This window comes from Rutilus rutilus (assembly GCF_951802725.1).
Source record: "Rutilus rutilus genome assembly, chromosome: 7".
Taxonomy (NCBI): domain Eukaryota; kingdom Metazoa; phylum Chordata; class Actinopteri; order Cypriniformes; family Leuciscidae; genus Rutilus; species Rutilus rutilus.
In genome coordinates, this window is record NC_140221.1 from 8,172,515 (window position 1) to 8,196,783 (window position 24,269).

The 24,269-nt window shown below is 38.4% G+C and overlaps 1 protein-coding gene across 6 annotated transcripts in view; it reads right to left on the reverse strand.

Moving 5' to 3' along the window:
• Positions 1–24,269, reverse strand: part of clip2 (CAP-GLY domain containing linker protein 2) — a 51,738-nt gene that overhangs the window by 17,086 nt on the left and 10,383 nt on the right. For all 6 annotated transcript variants that reach the window (XM_084414125.1, XM_084414124.1, XM_084414123.1 and 3 more), the window contains exons 3-5: positions 20,505–21,019; positions 5,656–5,780; positions 1,149–1,362 (exon numbers count right to left, since the gene is read on the reverse strand). In XM_084414125.1, coding sequence (XP_084270251.1) covers positions 1,149–1,362; positions 5,656–5,780; positions 20,505–21,019 — 854 coding nt within the window. The remainder of the gene's footprint in view (positions 1–1,148; positions 1,363–5,655; positions 5,781–20,504; positions 21,020–24,269) is intronic.

The window sequence follows — 24,269 nt, forward strand, 5'->3', positions numbered from 1 at the left end:
GAATATGTAAAATATAGCAGGAGACATTTTAATTGTTTAATAATAAACAAGTGTTTTCTGTGCAAAGATGAAGTTGACAATGCTGACTCGATCTTCGCAGTATGCCTAGTGAACGCGCCAGAGAGAAATGCACATTTCATACGAATTAAGCAGAGAACAGTCAGTTTTCTTTTGTTTTGAATTGTTCTGTTTAAAATTAGACATTTCAAGCTTTCTATGTCTCAGGTCTGTGAGGCAAGTAGGCTACCTTATACGCTGAATTTCGGTTAATTTATGAGATCAGCTCCAGTTCACGCGCCCGCGCCTCCGTGTCCTGATTAAATATTTTCTATTATATTTACTTCTTATTAAATCCTGGCAATTGGGTGATGAAACATTGATTAAAATTAAGATACAATTAATACAAAACGAAATACAATTTAAAGACAGGCTTGCTTTCTGTCTGAGGTCTCTGTGAAAGTTTTAAAGCAGTCTTTTTGTGCCGCTTTCAGAGCGCTGCACGTCCGTAAGGGTGAACAGTCCCATCCGAACAATTATTATTATTATTATTATTATTATTATTATTATTTGTGAAATAGGCTACATTTCTAAATTAATGCGACTTATAGTCCAGTGCGACTTAGGCTATATTATGTTTTTTCTTCTTCATGACGCATTTTTTTACTGATGCGACATATACTCCGGAGCGATTTATAGTCCGGAAAATACATTAAGTTATATATTCTTTCTGTGAGGCCCGGTACCAAATGTCCCACGGACCGGTACCGGTCCGCGGCCCGGGGGTTGGGGACCTCTGCTCTAAAGCATTCAAGATTTACGACAGCTTAAGTTATGCTCAAAAAGTGAATAAATGGATTATAAATACAGCATAAATATAATTTAGTACCATAAAATCCTCTAAAAATACAAAATATTAAATAAAAAACATTAGCAAACTAAAATATAGTACATTAATTTCATTGAAATGAAAATGTAGGTCTTTTTTGGTTCTTATCAAGAAAAAAAAATGCATTATATTACCCCAGGACAAAAATAAAGTGATTGTGACATTATGACAGTGGCATCAGGAGGCAACGCTGCAAAATGTCAACATAAGACATTTGTGATTTGCACTGGCACTTTCTTCTTGGGGTTTTAAAGTGTCTTACCAGGCCAGTGCGGCTGGGTCGGCCCCCCACGCTGGAGGCCACAGAGCTGACAGAGCTGATGGACGAGCTGGAGGGGCTGTGGGCCAGAGACGACACACCCATGGCCATACGCTTGCTCTTCTTAGCTTTAGCTGGACTGGTGGATGGGAAGCCGATCCGAATCACCTTGTGGATCGGAGCAAAGAGGCCAAACTTGGGTGGGCACTGAAAATATCTAAGGAGAGACAGAGAGAATACGGATGTGAGGGAGGAAATGCAGTATATTCAAGGGTAACATATAGAACATTAGAACATTAAAGTGTCATGTTTTAGCCTGTTCGTTCACACCTCTGAGTTGAAAAAGTCTCAAGAAATGGACGTGTAAAGCTGTGGAAAAGTGGGAGAGTAGAAGGTGGGAAAAGGGGAAACAACAACTAATAAAACACAGACCTGCAACACATTCATTATACTGGCACATGAATATTAAAATATGACCACGGAGAAACCCGCCCCCCCACAAAAAACAGTTGAGGGCACCTTGATGCATTTTAAAAAATATAACCCTATATGACAACAAACTCCTAAGAACGAGGGAGAAACGCGGAAGAACCTCATCTATTTTTTAAATGTAGTATCTTTAAAATGATTGAATTATATTAAAAAGTATAATATTAATACAATTACACACAAAAAAGCTAATTTAAATAAGAAATAAATAATTTTCGGTTTCGTAGAATCTTCATTTCGGTGCATCCCTAGTTATTATACAGGGTGTCTACAGATATAAACAAGTTAAATTTAAGACTTTTTAAGACCTTTTTAATGCCACTTTGAATGAAATTTAAGACCAAACCTGTGATGGAAATACACCTCATATTACATGCGTATATGTAATATTTAACCTAAGTAATTGAAATAATTTAATATTCACTACTTGTTTATTGAACTAAAATCAATGTAACATTTGCAATCGTGAGAATATTCAGCAAAATTGCTCCCGTCATGTTATGTTACTTAACTATATCACATGTTATAAATAAAAAAACTCAACATTTTGAATTTTTACCTCAGTATGTTTCTTCTGGGAGTTTTTTTGTGTTTGCCGTTATGCTCATTTGTTTTGATTTCTTCCTATAAAATCTATCACAGAGACAAGCAGTGCGAGCCTCAACAGCGTTACCAAAAAAACCCCTACATTATCATTATCAATAGCTGTTTAATATGTAATAAAATCTGAATCATTCTCGCGATTCGATGCTTCACTGGTTATTTGACGGACATTAGGTCCGTCAGACTGGATACATTTTAGCGTTAACGTGACCAGAAATATTTAAGACCTATTGAATCTGAATTTAAGGCATTTTAATACTTTTTAAGGCCTTTTATTAGGAAAACTTTATTTAAGACATTTTAAGACTTTTTAAGAACCCGCGGCCACCCTGATTATAGTTAAATAAAACTAAAATCATAAAAAACACTGTTGTTACTTGAAACAAAAGAAACGTTAACTGGAATAAAATATAAAAATAAACGTAAACTTATTTTATTTTAGCTATTTGCCAAAGCAACATTTATTCATACTTGATGTACAAAAATAACTCAAAAGGAAATAAAATTAATAAAAAAAAGTATATATACATTTAAAAAAAAAACACTGATTTTAATACTTCTATGCAGCAAAGACAATTGACAATAAAGACATTTATACTGTTACAAAATATTTGGATTTCAAATAAACATTTTTTTTTTTTAATTCATCAAAGAATTTTGAGAAAGAAAAATGTATCAGGGTTCCCACAAAAATATTAAGCAGTGCAACCGTTTTCAAAAGTATATAATAAGATATAAGATATGATTATATATATATTATATATATTATATTATATAATAATAATAAGAAATGTTTCTTGAGCATCAAATCAGCATATTAGAATAATTTCTGAAGGATCGTGTGTCACTGAAGACTGGAGTAATGATGATGAATATTCAGCTTTACCATCACAGGAATACATTGCATTTTAAAATACTGTATATTACAATAAAAACACAACAATTCTCTTAAATTGTAATAGTATTTCACTATATTACTGATTTTACTGTATAAATCAAATAAATGCAGCCGTTGTGAGTAAAAGAGACTTCTTTCAAGGCATAAAAAAATGTACTAACCCCAAACAAGCCATCATTTATAAAAACAAACTACATAATCTACTAAATCCAGCCTTGGGCCAAATGTCAACAGTTAAAGAGTATCCATCAAGCTGTTTATTCCTGTTTGGCACTGAACCATCCCCGTTCTTCAGTGAAAAGACAGCTGAGGTTTAACCTTGGCCCAGCATGTGAATCATTACATGTGCAGATCACCTGGCCTGTGTTCTAATCCTAAAAGTCAACATGAAACTGCACTTGTTCTTCAGTAATTATTTCCCTACAAAACAATTTCGGATGGGAGTTTGTCCATCAGGAATTGTTTGGATTGTGAACAGAATGCAGAGCAAATTACTAGATGTTGAAAGATATTTGGGCTATCAAAATTAACACGTTAAGGCATGCAATAAATTTTTTCAGCTTAACACGTTAAAAATATTTAGCGCAATTATCACAGCATCAGTTTATTCTATAGTATATGATCACGCTATCTTTCATTCAACTGCTATTAAACCATTCAAGCATGATAAGACACAAAATCTGTACTGGCGTGTGGCCTGTGCATCTCCTGTCTGTGTGACAGACACACACAGGACTCATGCGCACAGAAAGCCACTTCAGACGGCGCACGGCTGCATTGAGTTGTCTTTCACGCTTGAACGGACAAAAACACAAAATGATTACAAAACGCAAGCTTTGTCGAGTATCCTCGTAAGCACAGTCTTAAATGAGTTAAATAAAGTCTTAGATGACCATAAAGAGATGTGAGTTCATGGAATATGTGTCAGATCTTAAAGTGACAGCAGCCTAATAAACCTGCTGCTGTGATGTGTCCATTAGTGTAAATCAAAGAACAAAAAGACAAAGAGAAAATCAATCACTGCTCTTGACTAACTTTTGTAGCTTTAATAAGGATAAATCTATATTTAAATTATAATTTATGCAGTGAAGACTTAAGTGTTTTATAACTTTATTACATTTCTGTATGTTTCCAACCTGTTAGATCAAATACTTAGATAATATACTGTCTAATGTTCAGGGGTGCACATAACTGGTGCGCATGCGTGGTAAAAATGAACGATGCGCAGCAGAAAACGTGGAGGGAAGCGTTTTTGAGTGCCAACATTTTTGCCATTTTTGGGGACAGGGACACGTTTACTTACTGGAGTAGGATTTTTCTCAATCTCTGGTAAGACAGCAATCATGATGATAATTGTGTTCATTAATTATTAGGGGTGCAACGGATTGCAGTTGATCCGTGATCCATACGGACCAGGCCCCACGGTTCGGCGTGCATGTGATTCGCTGATTAACTGCTAAGTTTAACCATCATAGAGTGAAAGTTTATCATTTGGATGTGTTTTGTCTTGTCAATTTACACATTCAAACGATTTAAAAGCGGAAGAAGAGACAAAAATCGGGACTGGCGCACTGTTATCTGTGGCGCACTGTTATCAGCCTCACACACCACAGAGAGAGAGAGAGAGAGAGAGAGAGAGAGAGAGAGAGAGAGAGAGAGAGAGAGAGAGAGAGAGAGAGAGAGAGAGAGAGAGAGAGAGAGAGAGAGAGAGAGAGAGAGAGAGAGAGAGAGAAAGAGAGAAAGAGAGAAAGAGAGAGGGAGAGAGAGAGAGAGAGACACACGTTTCAGACAACGCTCGAACACTGAATTGATGTCAAAATGATGTCAAAATGATGTCAAAATGATGTCAAAATACCCGTCTCGGCAAGTATTCTCTCGGTTATGTCACATTTGAGAAAGAAACCGGATGCGAGTCAATATATTCGGTCTTAAAGTGACAGCAGCCTAATATTCCTGCTGTTGTCTGTGTCATTAGCGTTGATAAAAAAAAAATACAGCTTTAACAACGATGAACCAATATTTAATTTCTACAGTGACCAAATAGTGTTATTTTCCATTTAGGCAGCTTGTAGGATAAGTGTGCCGCTGTAGTGTGAGTACCAAGCAGCCTCTCTAGGTGCTCCCTCAAGAACCAGACCAAAAAAGTTATGCGTTTATGTTGCTTCTACATTAATTTGGAGATTATCTGTGAAATTATTACAATATAAAAATATATTAAAAACTTGAATGTTAGGACTTTATGGATTGACAGCACTAAAGATTCTAAAGAAAAAAAAAAAAATCCTTAGGAATCACGTGTATATATAAATTGCTGAATAATACTGGGATGTATTAAGAAAATAAATCAGGTCCATTTTGATTTCATGTTGTAGGTCGCACTACAACCAAGATATATTAGCATACTAAATAGTCTACAAACCTATTTTAAAAGGGCATGAAACAATGAGACCTATTAGTGTTGGAAGGCCATTGAGGGTGCTGCTAAAGACAGAACATGTTAGTGGAAGACAAATGATGTACCTGGTTCCTGCTACAGCTCCATCGTTTTTCCCTAACGGCTCGTCCAGCTCCACTCCACACCACTCGCCCTTGGCAAAGTCAGTCTCCCCCACATAACGCACTACTCCTGTTTTAGTGCCGCCAACCTGAGAAGAGAGCAAAGAAGATTCAGTGGTACATAGTGGCAACACTGACACGTGGTTTAAAGTGATTACAGTTATTTAGTATAACAAAACAGGTTTGGAAATTTGGTCTCTTGAAACGATCAACAGAAAAAATAAATAAATAAAAAAAATATATATATATATATTAGGGCTGTCAAAAGATTAATCGCGATTAATCGCATCCAAAATAAAAGTTTGTGTTTACATAATATATGTGTGTGTACTGTGTATAATTATTTTGTATATATCAATACACACACATGCATGTATATATTTAAGAAATATTTGCATACATATACTGTATATATTTATATATAATTTATATTATATATAAATATAATTTTTTTAATATATAAATTACACATTTTTCTTAAATATATACAAGCATGTGTGTGTATTGATATATACAAAATAATTATACACAGTACACACACATATATTATGTAAACACAAACTTTTATTTTGGATGCGATTAATCGCGATTAATCTTTTGACAGCCCTAATATATATATATATGGAATATTGATCAGTCAGTGTATTCTAATAGATTAGAAAGGTTAATTTAATTATATTTACTTATATTTAATATACATTAATTATATGTAACTTCATATATACACACAGATATACATACCCACACACAAAAACACACATACATATAATCATATAACGTGAAGTTTGAAAATAGAAAAGGGTAGGCCTATATTCTGGAACGTTTAGGAGGTCGGGAATATGAGTTGGCATGTAACTCTCTTAAAATGTACAAATAATTGTCTACCACAGCTAAATGTCTGCCTGTCAACAAAACTTAAAGTCTAGGAAAGTAGATAGAAGTAGTCTCACTGCATGTCAGCAGTGTAGAGTAGTAAACTCGGTGCTGAGATGTAACTGGGAATGACTGTTGTGCTGGTTGAACTGGCCTACATTCATCAACCCAGGACTGGGGAAAAAAGGAGGTCACAGACTATTCATTAGTGATGGCACCACTACACATAAGAAAGCATATTGTATGCTTCAGTTACAAGGAAGTGTATGTCACACATTTTGTGTGCTCCAGAAGCATTCATTCACATTACTGTAAAATAATTTATCTCTCGTGCACACACACGCAATCAAAGCGACTACACTGAAAGAGATGAGACCTGCTGTAAGAAAAGGCTCTGGTTCCAAGCAGTTCACATTCATAGCTTTACTCCTAAATTATGCATAACATGACATACAGGAACATAAACGGAATTAGACTCTCAAAGCCTCATTGTTTCCTAGTCACAATCTGAGATTTACGAATGCTCTCCATAATCAACCCCAGAACTAACAAACAAAAAACACATTGTTTCTGTAAAATTATTTCACTAATTTCAGTCATTATTACACACGACTTGGATATACTAAGAGTTTATGTGAGATTAACCTGTTTCACCCAAGTAATAGATCCAGTTAAATTTAGATAAAAAAATCATAGATTGATATTGCAGTATTTGCAATCCATTAATAAACTATTCTGGCCAAACAATGCACTGGCCCACAAATAACAACAATATATACTGGCTTTAATCACTTTAATGTAATGCTGTTAGCTAAACAAATTACAGATTTTTCATTTTAAAGAATGACTAATTTGATGTATTTTAACCATTAAACAAACCCTCCACAAAACAATGTTTTGAATGCATCAGAAATACATTTGCTTTGTGCAGCTGTTTTGCATTTCTGTAGATCATACATTACAGGTAAATTTCACATTTTAGTAACATGTAATTTTACATCTTGACCTAAAATCATCATCATAAAGAAGAATTCAAATGGGCCTAGCACAGAACCTTGAGGCACGTTTCTTCAAAGGATTTCATTTTACTGTTCCTTATCAACCAGTCTACCAAAAGATTTTCCAGTGATGCTTAGGCATATGACACAGCAAAACAGACCATGAGAAAGCAGCAAACCATCCATCCATCCAAATTCAAAATCCTAGAGCCAAAATGAATAGCAACATAAAACAAAGAATTAATGAATGTCATACTTGGGGATCAAAAGCATGAATTGCTTCGGAACAAAACTAAACACTTTCACAGTTGAGCCTGGTCAGTACCTGGATGGGAGACCTCCTGAGAGGAAGAGGTGTTAGTGAGGCCAGTAGGGGGTCTTAATGCCCCAGTATAGTGATGGGGACACTATACTGTCAAAAAGCACCGTCCTTCGGATGACACGTTAAACCGAGGTCCTGACTTTCTGTGGTCATTAAAAATCCCAGGATGTCCTTCAAAAAAAGAGTAGGGGTGTAACCCCGGCATCCTGATTAAATATTGCCCATTGGCCTCTATCCAACATGGCATCCTAATCATCCCCATAAACTGATTGGCTTCATCACCCTGTCTTCTCTCCACCAATAAGCTGGTGTGTTGTGGGCGTTCTGGCGCAGCATGGCTGCCGTCGCATCATCCAGGTGGATGCTGCACATTTGGTGGTGGTTGAGGAGATTCTCCCTTCCATGTAAAGCACTTTGAGTACCCAGAAAAGCGCTATATAAATGTAACCAAATCATTATTATTATTATATTATTATTATTATTATAAACACATCTACTACAATCATACCTCCCAGCCAAAGATATAAACAGCTTTTCTTGAGAGTCTGAGGCATTTCCCAGAGAGAGTGATGGAAGAGATATGCAAAGAGTGGACCATAAATGCATAAACACATGCTTACACGTGTGCCCTACAGTTGTGTCTACTCTTACGTTTTAATCTGTCTCTACTTAAATGAAATGAAAAGCCAAAGCAGTCAGTTTGCGTAAACCCTAGTCTCCGCTCAGACAGAATGTCCCATGTTCCACCCACAATCTGTTCACTGACTGTCTGATGCATATTGCAGACTAGACTTGCAAGTGTAGAACGACATTCAGCAGTTCCAATATGATTGGCTGGCCTCTATAGACCACTGGAAGTCAGTTAGTATGATTTCACCTGGAAACAGAAGTTCTTTACACGTTTTTAGCCATTTTCCAAGGTGCTGTTTCTACAACTGTTTGCGGAGACTACTAGGCTATACCATTATTTGAGTGTTTCCCTCCCACACACACTATTGTTTGACAGATTTCAAATTAATCCATCCCTAAATGTCACATAAAAACAAAATTAACTATGGTTGTTTGCTTTACATTTTGGTCAGAACAGAACAATAACATTTCTTAGTATTCCAATCCATGCCTACACATGAGAGGCCAAAAAATGTGTCCACATCAGCATTTATTCATGTGAAAAGCAAAATTCCTTTTTTTTTTTTTCAGCTGTCAAGTTTGTGGGACCTCACCATTCTTCTAAAACACACAGATCCTGTGGCAATTAAAAAAAAAGATTATAAATTAAGTAGAGCTGTTAATGTTTTCACAGGTTCATCAAGTGGTGTTTTGAGCACTGCGAGACATTCTGCTCTTGAGACATCTGCGGTTTGGCATTAGAAAGGAGAGCATCCGGAAGAGAATATATCCAGACAGACACATCACATTCTCCCGCCAGTGAGCGAGTCTGTGTTTGTGCAACTGACGTGGCAGATGAGCCACAGTGCGTTCAGTTGTGGATAAGGTGATAACACAAACATTCCTGAGGGAACATTCCAGATGTGCAATATTTACTTTATCATGTCGTCTCACTGACGTCTCAAACCAAAACAGCAGCAATTTATGAGGGTAAAAACATATGTCAGATGCATGTTTGGCAAAAGCTTCTGAGTCACAATATGGCTTTGAGCAGCTATTCTCTAATAGACCTTCTAGGTGTGAGAAGAACTATAAATTCAGCAGAATACACAAGCACAGCACAGAGATGAGCGGCGGGGAGTGAAGAAAGCTGACTCAGACAGTCTCCTCTCTCAACTCACTCGCAACACTGCAGATCCACGATCAGTCAGCATAAGCCTTAACTTGGCAGTGGCTTGATCCACCTTACAGGTCTTTTGATGGACTGTCTGAACTGACTAATGGCTCGTTTCCACCGAGCGGTACGGTACGGTACGGTACAGTACACAATTATTTCCGTTTCCCCAGTCAAAAGTTGTGAATGGAACCAAAATGCTGAACTGTACCGTACCACTTCTTCGGTACCCTTCCGTTGGGGTACCTAGCACAGTGGTACGGTACCTAAAGGGTGGAGCTGGTCTCACTGCAGAACGTTGATTGGTTGACAGAGAATCGTCACTTGCGCGTGCTACAAGGGGAATGACAACATAAGCACCATTTTTTAATATACAGTTGAAACTACTGTTATTGTGTCACAAAATGTAGTTTTAAGAGTTTTTTAGGTGAGAATGTAGTTGTTTAAAGCTCAAATCTGTGGTTTATTTATAAATGTATGAATGATTTATGAAAATTTGATCCAGGTTGTGAGATCCATTCCAGGTGATCACCGGGCGCTCGGCGCTCATGTACCCCGCCTGGAACAGCCTTTCCTCGGCCAGTCGTTCTGACGTTTGCTGCTGACTCTGACGTCTCTGTAGTGGTTAAACATGAGATATAATTCATCTTGTGTAGACCTAACGGGCAATGTTTGGTCTCGTGAATCTATAATTTGTTCCCTGGCCAATCGTTTTGGCTGAGGGCTAACTAAAGTATATATTTAGACTATTTAACTTTACCGTAATGTTAGACTAGAGTGTTGACTTTGTATGTTTGACTGAATTGTTTGCTTTATTTCTTATTTTATTGCTTCTTGTACCTTTTACTTATACTTTTATAATGGCTATTATTGATAAAAACTGAAATTTAACAAAAGAGTCAGGGGTTGAGTTTTGTCATTTTTAATTGTATTACAGTGAAGATGACCGGAGTACAAATGCACATATTGCCTGGACCATATTAATATGTTTAATATTTTTAACATTTAAACGAAAAGAGGCAGTGTTTTATATTTCGTTTTGTTATAAATAGGCTAACGTTATACATGCCGTGAATATAATCAATATGCGTTGCCTGCACCACATTTGTGTGGCTTACAAATGTTTACGATTTCTTTAAATGAAAACAAAAAAAAGAGGCAGAGTGATGTTTTATAACATATTTTGTTTTATTGTTGCCTAAATGTACAGAGATAACCGGAGTAGCAGAGCGAGCTGAGTGACGCTTTCAAGAACGCCACTGTTCCATTTGCAGAATTACCGGACTCGCGTCCTCGGGAGTCATTCTCCTGAGTCGGACTTGGCAAGTCCAAACTTTGCGTCTAATTTCGGCGATTGGGTTCTTGTGACAAACATGCAGAGAAGCAAGAACAAGATCTTCTGTATGTCATCCATTGTTGTTTACTATGTTGCGTTCTTCTTCATGCGAAAATGACGTTGAACGCTTCTTTCCGGCATAGGCTACACCACGCCTATCAAGTAAGGGTACTGTTGGAGGTGCAAATGCAAGCCGGATCAGGGTTTACCGTCCTGAATCATACTGTACTGTACCGTACTGTACCACTCGGTGGAAACTAGCCATAAGACACATTCAGAAGTCTACTCAATAACACCAGCGTGAAGAACATCATGCCACAAACATCATCTACATCATGCCACAAATATAACACTGTATGACCGTCAATATACTACAGAAATAAAAATCTAATTTACCCAATTTTTGTTTTTGTTTTTTGTCCAAAAGGGAGATCTTCCAGGTCTTTTCAAGAGTTTCAATAGCTAACTAATCTCAGAAAGGATGTAGGAGAGATAGCAAATTGATGGGAGTTTGAATTTTTAACTCTATTTGTGCAAACGTTTTATTTTTAAGTTGCAAGCCAGTGCCAGCATTTTTTTTTTAATCATATTCACAAAACTTTCATGGCCCCCAAAATATTTTGCTGTATGAATATGTGACCATACATTATGTCAAGAGAATGAACAGAGCATCTGCTTTATAAAAAAACACACACAAAATGATTCAAGCTTGAATGTAGGTAAGTTTAATAATAGTAATAATATCATTGAGCATAAAGCTGAGAAAGTAGCATTTTTGTCAGTCTTCACTGTAAAAAAAATCTGTTAAAGGGGACCTATTATGCAAAATTCACTTTTGCATGCTGTGTGTGTACACAACCACCCAATAGTGATAAAAATCCACTCACTCATTTTTTATTAATTCCCATAAATCATCAGCAGTGTCTCCCAACGACCTGTTTTCAGAATGCGGCTTTAGTGACGTCACTAAAGCCACAGGCCCCGCCCACGAGTGTTGACAGACACTGCCGTTTTAACATAGACCCGCCCTGATCGAGGTTCACAGCGAGTTGTACTGACGAGAATGTCTCCCAAGCGTTGTAGGTGTTGTGTGGCTGGATGTATTAATCCACATAGCTCTCTCTCTATTTACTCCCGAAATCTGAGGCAGCCGCTGAAGACGAAGTGGAATTATTTTGGTTTCAAAGAAAATGCTCCCTCAACTCTACCGAAATTCGTTTATGTAACGTTACTTGCGCACTTCTTATACTGTGTTTACTCAGCTCTTACGGTGATTTTCTGGAGTAAAACTGACGCTTCATCTTTTGTGTGATGTACAATAAACTTTATTGAACTCATCAGTATATTTTTGATCATCAGTCGGACCTGGTCCGAAACAGCAGACTTGTAGGCTATTAATAGTGGATACATTCAAGCAGATGACAAATACGTTATAACTGTAATTAAACTAAACAATACCTGTTCCATCTCCATACAGTACTCTGACTCTGTAGGCATTATTGTCCGACTCCGGGTCGAAATGAACACCGTTACTGAGAGTGTCTGATATTATCATCATCCTGAGAGACTGAGCGCGAGCTCATGAAGCTCCGCCCCCTGTGCCGCGCAGCAGCAGCTTATTTGCATTTAAAGGGCACACACTAAAACAGCGTGTTTTTCTGAGCACCAAAAAGTGACAATTTAAACATGCTGTAAAAAATGATCTGTTGGGTATTTTGAGCTAAAACTTCACATACACACTCTGGGGACATCAGAGACTTATTTTACATCTTGTGAAAAGGGGCATAATAGATACCCTTTAAATATCGGCAGCCGTGGTTGCCAGAAATTTACCGTAAAAAAATATGATAGCAACATTTTACGTTTTTCTACAAGCTGAGAAATTAAATGCTAACACACACAAAAAAACTTGTCATTCACACAAACACTAAATACCATCATGGTAACACACCACAATAACAAAAAATGCAATAAACATCAATTTAATGACATAATAACAATTTATTATGTTATTTAAAATCTATTTGTTATTAAATTTAAAAATGTAATAACATTCAGATGATGTATAAATCTCAATTTCAGAAAATGGACCCATGTGACCCAAAATGGTTTTGTGGTCAAAGGTCACATATGACAATGCGGATGTAGTATGTAATGCATACTACACGCATATTATATAGAACGATTTTTCCAATGGTCGCGAAGTTCAACAAATGTAGTACTTCCTCTGCCAGTAAGTGATTCCAGACTATTTTCTTATAATGTACGAGACTTCTGATTCTTTAGCAGCTATAGGTAAATAAATAGATGAATAACAAATTGGAAGTGAACTACACTTGAAGCAAATTGCTACGCCTGTTCCTTCATTAACAACTCGACATTGACAAGATTTTCTGTCATTTATAAGACAGCGCTTACATATGAAAGCGCCTGGAGACAATGGAAAAACATATGGAGAGCATCAGCTTTCGTTTCTGCTCTGACAGCCGCAAGATCATGACGAACGCTGTGAGTGTGTGTTAGAAATCAGGAATGGCGAGAGAACATTGTGCTTGGTTAGTCTTCAAACCAAACTTGGGTCTCCAGCTGACAAAGTTTAAATCCCGTCTGGCTAGCGCGCTTCCCATAATTTTTATGCATTAGGTCAGCACAGTAGGCAGAGAGTAGATGGTCTTTTGTGGCTGTTTAAACACATTCGACCACATGAGCGTCTACACACTATAAAAGCAATCCGTTTGAATGCATTTTCGACTACCTCTGGAAGTGGTCTAAAGATGACAAGCACAAAAGACCCCGTTTACACCCGTATTTACTGTCGTTCACTGTGAGCCGATCGACCAAAACGCACCTTAATACCAAGAGTAAACAGGGCCATTGTGACATTTAAATGCGAGCAAAAGAAAAATGTAGGGCGTGTACTTGGTTCAATTCACTGGTTGTTGACTGAAAAATCCAGCATACGTGACCAGAGAGAACTCTGTTGTTTCACCAGAAGATTGAGTTTTCTAAATTGAGACATTTTGATTACATTATAAGGTAAATCAAAAACAAAACAACATACATTGATGAATCGTTCACAGTCAGATCTATAACATAACAAGAAGATCTATAAAAGAAGATAAGGTGAATTTTCATTACATATCAACTTGAAGGCATTTTAGGTTATTATCCAGAGCGACTAAAAGTGCTTTAGCTTCAAATAAGAGATTGTCTGGACCAACAGATGCTATCTACCAGGAAAAGTGCTTCCTGTCCAGATAAAAATAAGTACTGTACCCTATTGCAGATCCAAAAATCTGTATAAGTGCAAATAAAAAGGATTATTTTTGCATTGTTTTTTTACTGCTGAAAGTGGTGCATTTTGATAAGGATTGGTTTGGATTGCGACCTTTTGTCTGAGTTACGAGGTGAAAGTGCTATAAGGCAATGTCAAGGTGGTCGATTGAGTCATGGTCCTAGGCTCTGGCTCACATATTGCTGATACATGAGCATCGTTTTTACACATGTGCATTTGTAAGTCTTTTGAGAGCAAACAATGGAAAAGCACTGACTTTGAGAGGTCCTTCATGCACTAAAGCACAGTCATGGTAATAAGATACCAGTTGTAGGGGGGTACAACAGGGGACTGACATCTTTCTAAAGCAGTTCAGTTACATTGTACACTGGGATTCTACTTAACAGATATGAGTGTGTTGAAATTATATTTAAAATCTAACAAGCTAAACATTTGTGTACACAATTCTACAGATTTATCCAGCAGGATTTGATGTTTGAGTTCAACAACACTAATATACTAGATTAAATTCATCCTATGTTCTATAAACAGCATCTGTAGTGGATGTTTGATGGCTACAGTCAATAACTTTCACTTCGCTCAGCTCAACAAAAATGCAGTTACAGTAAATTAGCCCCAGTGGGACAGTTATAATTTATGTACAAATTCGAACTGAGATAAATCATTTTGTGAAATAACAGCAACAACAGTAGCATGGCTGGATGCCATTTCCAACAGCTATATCCATAAATGGCTTGGGCTGCCATGATGCCTTTCTGATGCAGCATTGTTTGGAAGAAATACTCTTCAGCTCCCACTAAAGAGCATTTCACTTGGGTACAAGCTGGAGAAGACCAGGCTGGAACTCGAGCTTAGACAATCAAGTGAAGATTTTGTCTGAAATGCTGGTGTCAAGGTTCAGACCGGCATGAAGTGGAAGGCAGACGATTGCGTCGACAACCTGAAGCACCAAGAGTATGTTGGAAGAACCCAGCAGGGAAGACAGGGTCTTGGATGGGGTGAGGCATGCAATTTCTGGTCAAAAGTATCAATAAAGGAACGGAAAAAGCTAGTGATTACAGAAGTGACAAGATTTGAAGAGGAAAGACTTCTTGTGAAATCTGTTGGCCAAGGTAAACAAGGCCTGTGGACAAAGTGGGCGACATCCTGCCAAGGTCAGTCAGTTGGAGCGACCTTTGGAAAATTACCCAAGACAAGTTAAGTTTCATTATTCGAGCCACTAATGACACACTTCCTAGCCTAGTCAACTTGGCACGGTGGTTTGGGGTTGAAAAAATCTGCGGCCTGTGCGATTCGGCTCAGAGAACCTCCATCACATTCTGTGTGGGTGCAAAACTGCTTTGGCTCAGGGCTGCTACAGGTAGCGCCATGACCAGGTGCTAAGGAAGTTGGCAGAATGCACAGAAAGAGCAAGAGCACTGGCAAACAAGAGGCTCCAGAGCCATAAGAGTCAGCCTGTCCAATTTGTAAGAGTAGGACAGGTAGTGCAGAAATGCACTATTAAGCACAAAGCATCAATCCTGGCCAGTGGCAGGGACTGGGCATTACGAGCAGACCTGGACCGGCAGCTGCAGTTCCCCACTTCTATCGCGCAAACCTCATTGAGACCGGACCTTGTGTTGTGGTCAGAGATGAGAAAGTGGGTGGTGCTAGTGGAACTGACACTGCCCTGGGAGGAAGCAGTACAGGAGGCATTAGAGCGGAAAAAGTCACTGTACGGCGACCTGGTAGTGGAATGCCAGGGAAAGGGATGGAGAGCAACATCTTACCCAGTGGAGGTAGGCTGCCATGGCTTTGTTTCCCAGTCAACCAGTCGCTTCCTGAGGGACATCGGCTTCAGCTCTGGCGAGGTCAGGAAGGCCAATAAAAGATCTTGCCAAAGAGGCGGAGAAAGAAAGCTTTTGGCTATGGCTGAGGAAGAATGACGAGAGCTGGGGTGCTGAGAAGCCTCAAGGCATAAGGACATGAGGTCTAAGTCCAGCGGCAGGGAGATGTCCTTGTCCACTGCCCCAACACCCTGAGATGTTCTGGGACTAAACGGGTGAAACATCGGTAAAGGGTGGCTCCCAGCTGATGACCCTGTGGCTAGCAAATTGGCACCGGCGGAGGTGCATCGGGCAGTAATGCCCAGCAGGTTTACCATCAACCTGTTTCTAATCACACAATAAACATTGAAATCAAATTGAAATCTGTTCCGAAACTGATGTGTGTCTGTGACTCTGTGTCTAAGTTGGGATCCTCCCTGATGTGTTCATCACTGAACAAACCAATCAGGTGTCAGTCGGGATTGAAGCAGGCAGACAAATAGATAGCTAAGATCAATGGCTGATGGTTTATGGAGCAGTAATCCCATCTGATTAAGAATATTGACTGCCTGAAAAGCTTTAGGACTACGCTATACTAAATGGAAAGCAATTTGACCCCTAGCCAATCAACTGTATACTCAAGCAGACAGCTATTGGGCAGCATCTGTGAACTAACATGAGGAATCTAACACAAGGGAAGCCACATATTAGTCGTTCACAGCCAGATATGAACAATAGTTTGCTTTATACATGACATTTAGGGACAGAAAAATCTAAAATTGATAATAGCATAGTAAAATGCACCCGCAAGCAAATAAAAATGGTTAAATTATTGGACTGCAGCTCTGTTCGCAAAAGTTTGTACAGAAAACACATCACCAGGATGGAGCATTTCAACAGCCACAGCAGTCCAGTATTCAGTCTCATTGTACCCTGTACAATGGGACAGTCATTTAAAAGTCATTTACAGCCTTCAACATCCATGTCAGTAGTTTCATGAGGCTGGATCGAACAAAGATTTGCAAGATAGACAACAAAAGTACAACACACACAGGAAAACAAGATTAATCCTATGGCAGTACATTATGCATCAGCAGATTCAGCACTTGAACTTTTACACATTAAAACTCAATGGATTGGAAAGAGTCAGTGGACCAGTGGAAGGCAGGGCACTTCTGAAAACAGATGATGAGATTACAGAGTTGGATTTGACTCATTTTAAAAATGTAATTTGAATTTATTGTAAAATTGTTATTACTTTTCAATTATTATTGTACTTTCATTTTCATTCACTGATCCTTATACAACCTTCTATGGGAAAAGGGCTGGAGCCTATCCCAGTTTCTTATTGTACTTTACACATTGGTTTTCTTTTGGTCATGTTTTTTTTTCTTCTTTTGTACACAGCATTCATAGTTGAAGACTTTATTGTCATTGTACTGCTGTGCAAAACAATGCAATTTATAAGTATTCCTTTAATTTAGTATTCACAGAATTTGTTTTTGGTGTATGTACTAAATGAATGCCAGTGTCTTAGATTCTGTGCTTCTTTTCCTTTCCCTATTTAATTAGAATACACCTACAGCCTATTCATAGCATAAGATAGTCAGTCTTTTGTTTTAACTGTGCAGTCACTTAGTGTGTCAAAAGGCAAATTAAACAAAAAGGTCTGTAAAGCTCACTCCAAAGGAAGATATTCTCTATATCAGTACGCACTAGGACTGCGATATGACGATATATATCGGATGGACGAAATAAAAAGTCTATCGTTTCATATTATGCTCTATCGTTTATTTTGTGGTGTCGCAAAATACATTGCTTACGTTCCATCATTTGGATGACTGCAATCTTACACGCCACCATGGGGATGCAGGCAGAAACATGAATAACAGCATGACGAGTGAAGGGAAGACAGAACCGAGTGGCTCCATGTTCTACACTATATCCTGCAATTTTTGCTGGTTTCAAAACACACATCAAGCTGCATGTTCGGGGCCCTGATTGCTGCTACATTTTAAACTTGAAAGTACAATGTTTACATATGGCAATATTTTATGTTGGGCCTGTAATCATTTGTTTTATATTTCATTCATATTTTATATATCCTACATTCTTAATCAAACATTTGCCCAGAAGTTCTAAATAAAGGAAAATAATCACATATGAATGAGTACATTTTTGATACTTTAAAAATGTAGAAAATATAAATAAACTATTAATTGATTGAATTACTAAGTACTATATTGTGATTTATATCGTTATCGGGATATGAGATGACTTATATCGTGATATGAGATTTTGGTCATATCGCCCAGCCCTAGTACGCACTGCTTCTGAACTCCCTGAAATGCCTCGACCGTAGTCTTGAGTTGTCTTCTGGGAACGTACACGTCACAATATTTCTCATTTAAATAATTCCCACCCCAAGGCATGTATGCTCAAAAAAAAGGGACAAGGCATGGTTGAGTTGTGTTAGTAGTGTGTTGAAACTTGCGGTCATGGTAAGCAGAATGACATTTCCGAAACACGCTAGAAGCGGTTGACCAATCACAACACACTGGTCCAGCTGACCAGTTAGAGAGTGCATGTTGCACTTTTCAGAATGAGGGGCTTCATAGAGACAAAAACTACACAGTGTTACTGTTCAAATGTAAAATATGTGAAAAATAATGTGCTTTTTGAACATTCAAGCATGAACAGCTATTTTAGTAGACCCCAAAAACAAAATAAAGACATCAAAAAAGGGCATTATAGGTCCTTTTTAATCAAGAGACATTTAGCCAGACTGCTGTTTTCCTGAACATGGCTGTGGTTGCAAATATAGAACAGTTCAATAAACAAGTTAATATCAAGAAAGTCAGTTAGCATTTTTATTTTTGCCTTCCTCGCAGAAGGCAAAATGACACCACTCTGCTTCACTGACTTACTGTGAGTGATACAAACTACATACTAAATATCAGCACTCAGCCAATCATCAGAACTCAGACATTGGATCAGAACTATTATATTAAGAAAATGTTATCAGAGATGAACAGCAGACATTTAGACAGAGCACTTAAGACTCTCTACTCTTCCCTTTCATGGGAAGTCAGTTTTACTTAGCGGACATATTTGCCACGCCTTCGGGCAGCTATTTCGGGTACGCTGCCAAACTCATATTTAAGTAACATACTTTAAATCGGAAACAAAATCTGACATTAACAGTCCCATAAATGTTTCTTGTGCTCAAATATTTCAGGTTGGTCCAGCCAATGTGCATGAGCAGTTCCAAGCAAAAACTTTAGATATACCAAGATGGTTCAAAGTACGATGCAAAATATGGCGGAATAAACCCCGCCTTCTAAATAAAAGAGTCAATCATCAATTGGTAAAGTCATTGTGTCACTACAGCTGACATTAGATCTTCCGGTGTGCGCTTAGGACTGCACATGAGCATTGGCTGGACCATCCAGAAATATAATCTTTTTTAAAGTTTTCTGAGCCTAAAGGCCCTTTCCGAATGGAGCTTTTACACTGAACACGAAACGATTGATTGCCTTTCAGCTAATTCACGCCAGCACGATAGGTGGCGCTGCCCGAGAAAACATTTTTCCTTATGCATGTATCTCGTTGGATTTACAATTTGGCTTTAACCTCTGCACAACAACATACAACAGTAAATTAAGATAAATAAAGTGTGGTACTTCACAGAAACAGTCATCGAGTGCAATCTAAAGTGGATTTTGATTAAATAATGGGCACACGTGCATTATTTGTAGTATTTTATAATAAACTGAACGCTACACCTGATTAGCATTTCTCATTCTTTACGGTTATAAAAATACCCAGAGCCGCATGAATAACGCATACAGAACATATATAATCGTAATCATATTTATTTGGCTTCATATTTCACCTGTAAAACAAATTCTCTCAGTTGTTTATGTGCCGAACCGTGCTGAATTGACAGCATCATCGCGATGTGCATTCACACAGTTTAATCATGCTCAGTGTGAAAGGGCCTTAAGAAACAACATTTATGGGACAGTTCATGTCATTTGTTCATGCACTTTTTCAGATTTAAGAATTTCCCCATTCAAGTAGATGGGATTTGGTCCTGGATGCACAAAATAGCTGCCCGGAGGCGTTGCAAATATGGCTGCCAACTGCCGAGTGAACTGACTACCCAAAATGGATTTTGGCGCGTGCCTCAGCTTCTGATGGCATCTGCAGTGATGTGATGACTTTACCAATTGGTGATTGGTTCTGTGCAAATTTTTACCAAGTAATGGTAAATACGAATGAACCTTCATTCCACCAACTGCACTTTGCACTTTCTCCTATTCATAGAAATGAGTGATCCGTCTGGGTTTATATAGACTTTAATTATACTCACTGAAAAAAAAAAAAATCAACACTCACCAGCACTCGATCTCCGACCTTAAGGTCCTTCTCTCCCCCTTTCTTCACAGATCCACTGTCAGACATGTTGGATCCTGACTCATTGCCGGTTTTGACTGAGCTGTTGAGCATGCCTTCTCTGAGCGGCATGACCACACGCTGACCGGATGCTCCCGCACCACCCTGCAGTTGTGTGTTCTGCTGCTCGTCACCCCCGTCCCCGGCGGGTTGCCGCATGAGCTTGGAAGGCCTGGTGAAGATGCCCTGCAACGCCTGGCACTCAAAGTAACGCACTCCATTGACAGAGCCGTCATTTTTTCCAACCAGGTCATTCAGGACCACTCCAGCCCACTGTCCCGGGGAAAACTGGGTCTCTCCAAGATAGGCGATGACTCCTAGCTTGACTCCATTCACCCAGACACGTTCACCGACCACAAAGTCCCCGGCCACCTCGTCACCCACCTCAGAGGCTTTGGAGCTGGACTTGTCTGAGGTGTTGCTGCTGGGGGTAGGAGTCATCTGCTTGTAGGGGCAACCTGTGGATAAACAGCAGAAAAAGAAGGAATATTCCACGTTCAATAAAACAAAGCTTCAAATCAACATAATCAGTGGCACACTTTCAGTTGCCAAATAACTGCCTCTGAATTTTGTCATTTTATTTGTTAAAACAAATTACATTTTTGTGTACAATAATGGACTTACACTGGAGGTCTATGGAGCGCGACATTCTAGAGGGTTCTGTGTTGCTCAAACTTTTTCAAGCATTTCTATTCTTTCTGCCATACAAAAAAAAAGGGTCTTATTTGAGATGTAAAGTTGTATAAACCATCCCTTAGTGGCAGGACTGCTGCTGTAGGTGGATGACCTTATAATTATGCGATACCAAAGTGTGTATACAAAATATGCAAGTACACACTGCGATAAACAGTACATTTCTTGTATCCTTGTGTATCATGTTTTTGTATCTCCATTTTGTTCGATATATTACCAAAACAATGTATATTTTAATGTTTATTATTGTGAAATTGCTTGCCCCATAGGCTTCCATTGTTAAAGCATTAGGCTAAACATGATTTTTGTCTGATTTGACAAAATTAGGGATGGTCTGGTCACCATCACAGGATGTTGGTGTGTTAGTGTCCCTACCAGACATAGTTTATCCAGAAAGAATTCCTTGGTCAGCCAATACAAATAGTAATAGCAAGATATTCTTCAAAAACTGATATACACTACAGCTGTAGTTGGTAAAATTTTTGAAAGAACACTTTTATTCTCACAAAGGCTGCATTTATTATAAAAAGAATACAGTAAAAAAATGAATATTGTGAAATAGTATTACAATTCAAATTAACTTTTCTTTTTTTTTAAATATTTCATTTTCAAAATGTATTTTATTCCTGTGATTGCAAAGCTGAATTTTCAGTATCATTACTCCAGTCTTCAGTGTCACGATCCTTCAGAAAAAAAATATGCTTATTTGGTGTTCAAGAAACATTTATTATTATTATCAATGTTGAAAAGTTTAATTCACAGTTTCACATTCTTTCAGGGAAAGAATGTGAATTTTGAACAGTAATGTATATGAATAACAATTAGTGCTGTGGTACAATAAAAGTAAAACACTGGGGTACAATAAAAGTACCATGGTATTAACATTTGTACCATAATACTGTTTGTCACAACAAGTTTTTTGTAAGGGACCCGGAAGATTTAAATCCCTGCCCTGTAATATTCAGTGAACATCTTAAAAAATTCCATTTCACAAAGCATTACCTTATGTTATGTGACATTTCAGAAGGAACAAAGATATTTACTTGGTATTTACATTTACAAGAGAAAGCTGATGTTATTGACTGGAAGCTGGAGAAAGATAAGTCCACGATAAATACATGAAAGTAACCTGAGGAATATCGAAAAACATCCATTTTGAGATTTTACAGCATTCTCAGTATTTCACAACATATGTTGTCAACACTTGTCACACGGCTCATTTAACGCATAGTATCAAATGAGTACTTTCATCATTTCGCTCATGTCTGGATGTCACTGCAGACTTCACGCAAGGATGAGCAGCACGCTAATTTATGAACGAATCTGGGTCAGTGGAATTTGCAGTGAAATAGTTTATGAACCTGAGTATCTTTGCACATGTGCCGCTTTTGACACATGCTACTTACCCGATACCGCTTAAAGGATCCAGTGATGATGTGTGAGCCACGGCTCATTTAGCATGTGTTCAGTCAGTCTTTCTGATGTATGTGTGTTGGGCGGTATTGGTGCTGGGGGAGGGGGATAATGACCGCTTTTGTCTCAATTGCTCCAACATGTTGTTTGACTCATAAACATGGTGGTTAAAGATCTCTGATATGAGGCTCATCAGTCAAAAAACATCCTGATTTAATTTGCTGTCGTTCAGAAATGGTGTGTAACAGAACTGGGACGGTTTGCCTCCTCCGAGCTGACAGACTGTCTACGTCGAAAATTTTGGATGTTATTCAAACAGTATTGAGGTCAGCAGTTTACCACACAGAGGCAGACGTGTAAACGTCAGCTGTAATGGAAATATATAAACAAATCTTCTTTTTGGCAGAAAACAGGCTAGAATACAAAAACTAGTGGTCAGTGGCAGCTCAACTGTATTTGCTTAATGCACAAGAACAAACATCATTGGTTCTCACGGGTCAAGCAAGCATGTTTAAGCTTCCATTTACCATAATTGATGTGCTCTATTTGTGCTGATGATCAATGTTTCTATAGCCCCTTTCACACAGAGATTCCGGAAAATACACGGATAAAGTGACCCGGGATTTGACCCGGGTTCATTTGATTTTGGTTCATTCACACTGCCAGTGATTTTCCGGAATCAGAGAGCGCGTTCACACACAACCCGTGTATGTCCCGGAAAGACACGTGACATGTAATGTCTCAGCAGCGTCTTCAGTTTGCTTATGAGCTGCGATTTCTCTCTCGAGAAACCACGCTTGTGCATTTATTTCTCTGATTCGATCATAAAATTGCGCATTTCGTACCGTTTCACAGCTGGCGAACGATCCCGGCTTCAGCGTCATCACTACGACACGGCATTATTACGGCTTTTGTTCACACAGCGCGCGTCCCGGGACTGAACACGGCAATGTTACTAGGTCCCCAACCCGGCATCGATCCCGGCATTAAACCCGGGTCGTGTTTGCGTTCACACAGAAGGCGTTCCGGCAATTTGCCGGCAATTTCCCGGGTTCAATGCGCTGTGTGAAAGGGGCTTATGTGAATAAAAGCTTGAATGAAATGTTCATCATTTACAGTGATTGTGTCTCTTCGGAAGTTTTGATTCAAATTGATTACTTTCACTGTTCTCGTGAATGTCTTTTCTATTGGAAATCACTTTCAACTGAAGGACAGAAATAGTTAGAGTCAATGCGGGGTCAGGCACTATTATTATAAACAAAACAAAGAAGATAATTCACAAGAATAACCACAAACAATATCATGGGAGAAGTACAAGTGGCAGCATAAACAACACAAGTCAAAGAACTGAACAAAGTGAGGGCTACACAGGGCAAACTAATGATGAAAACTAGGAGCAGGTGTTTGTAATGCCTAGTTCACACTACACAACTTTAAACGTCGGCAGATCGCTGTGCTGTTTAGACTACATGACTTGCTCTGGAGTCTTGAAGTCGTTGTGGTGTTCACACTATGTGACACTACGTAAATGATCTGCAACAGGGGGTTACACACTACACGAGCTGACAACAACTCTTTCACCCAACGACTCTATCCGGTCCC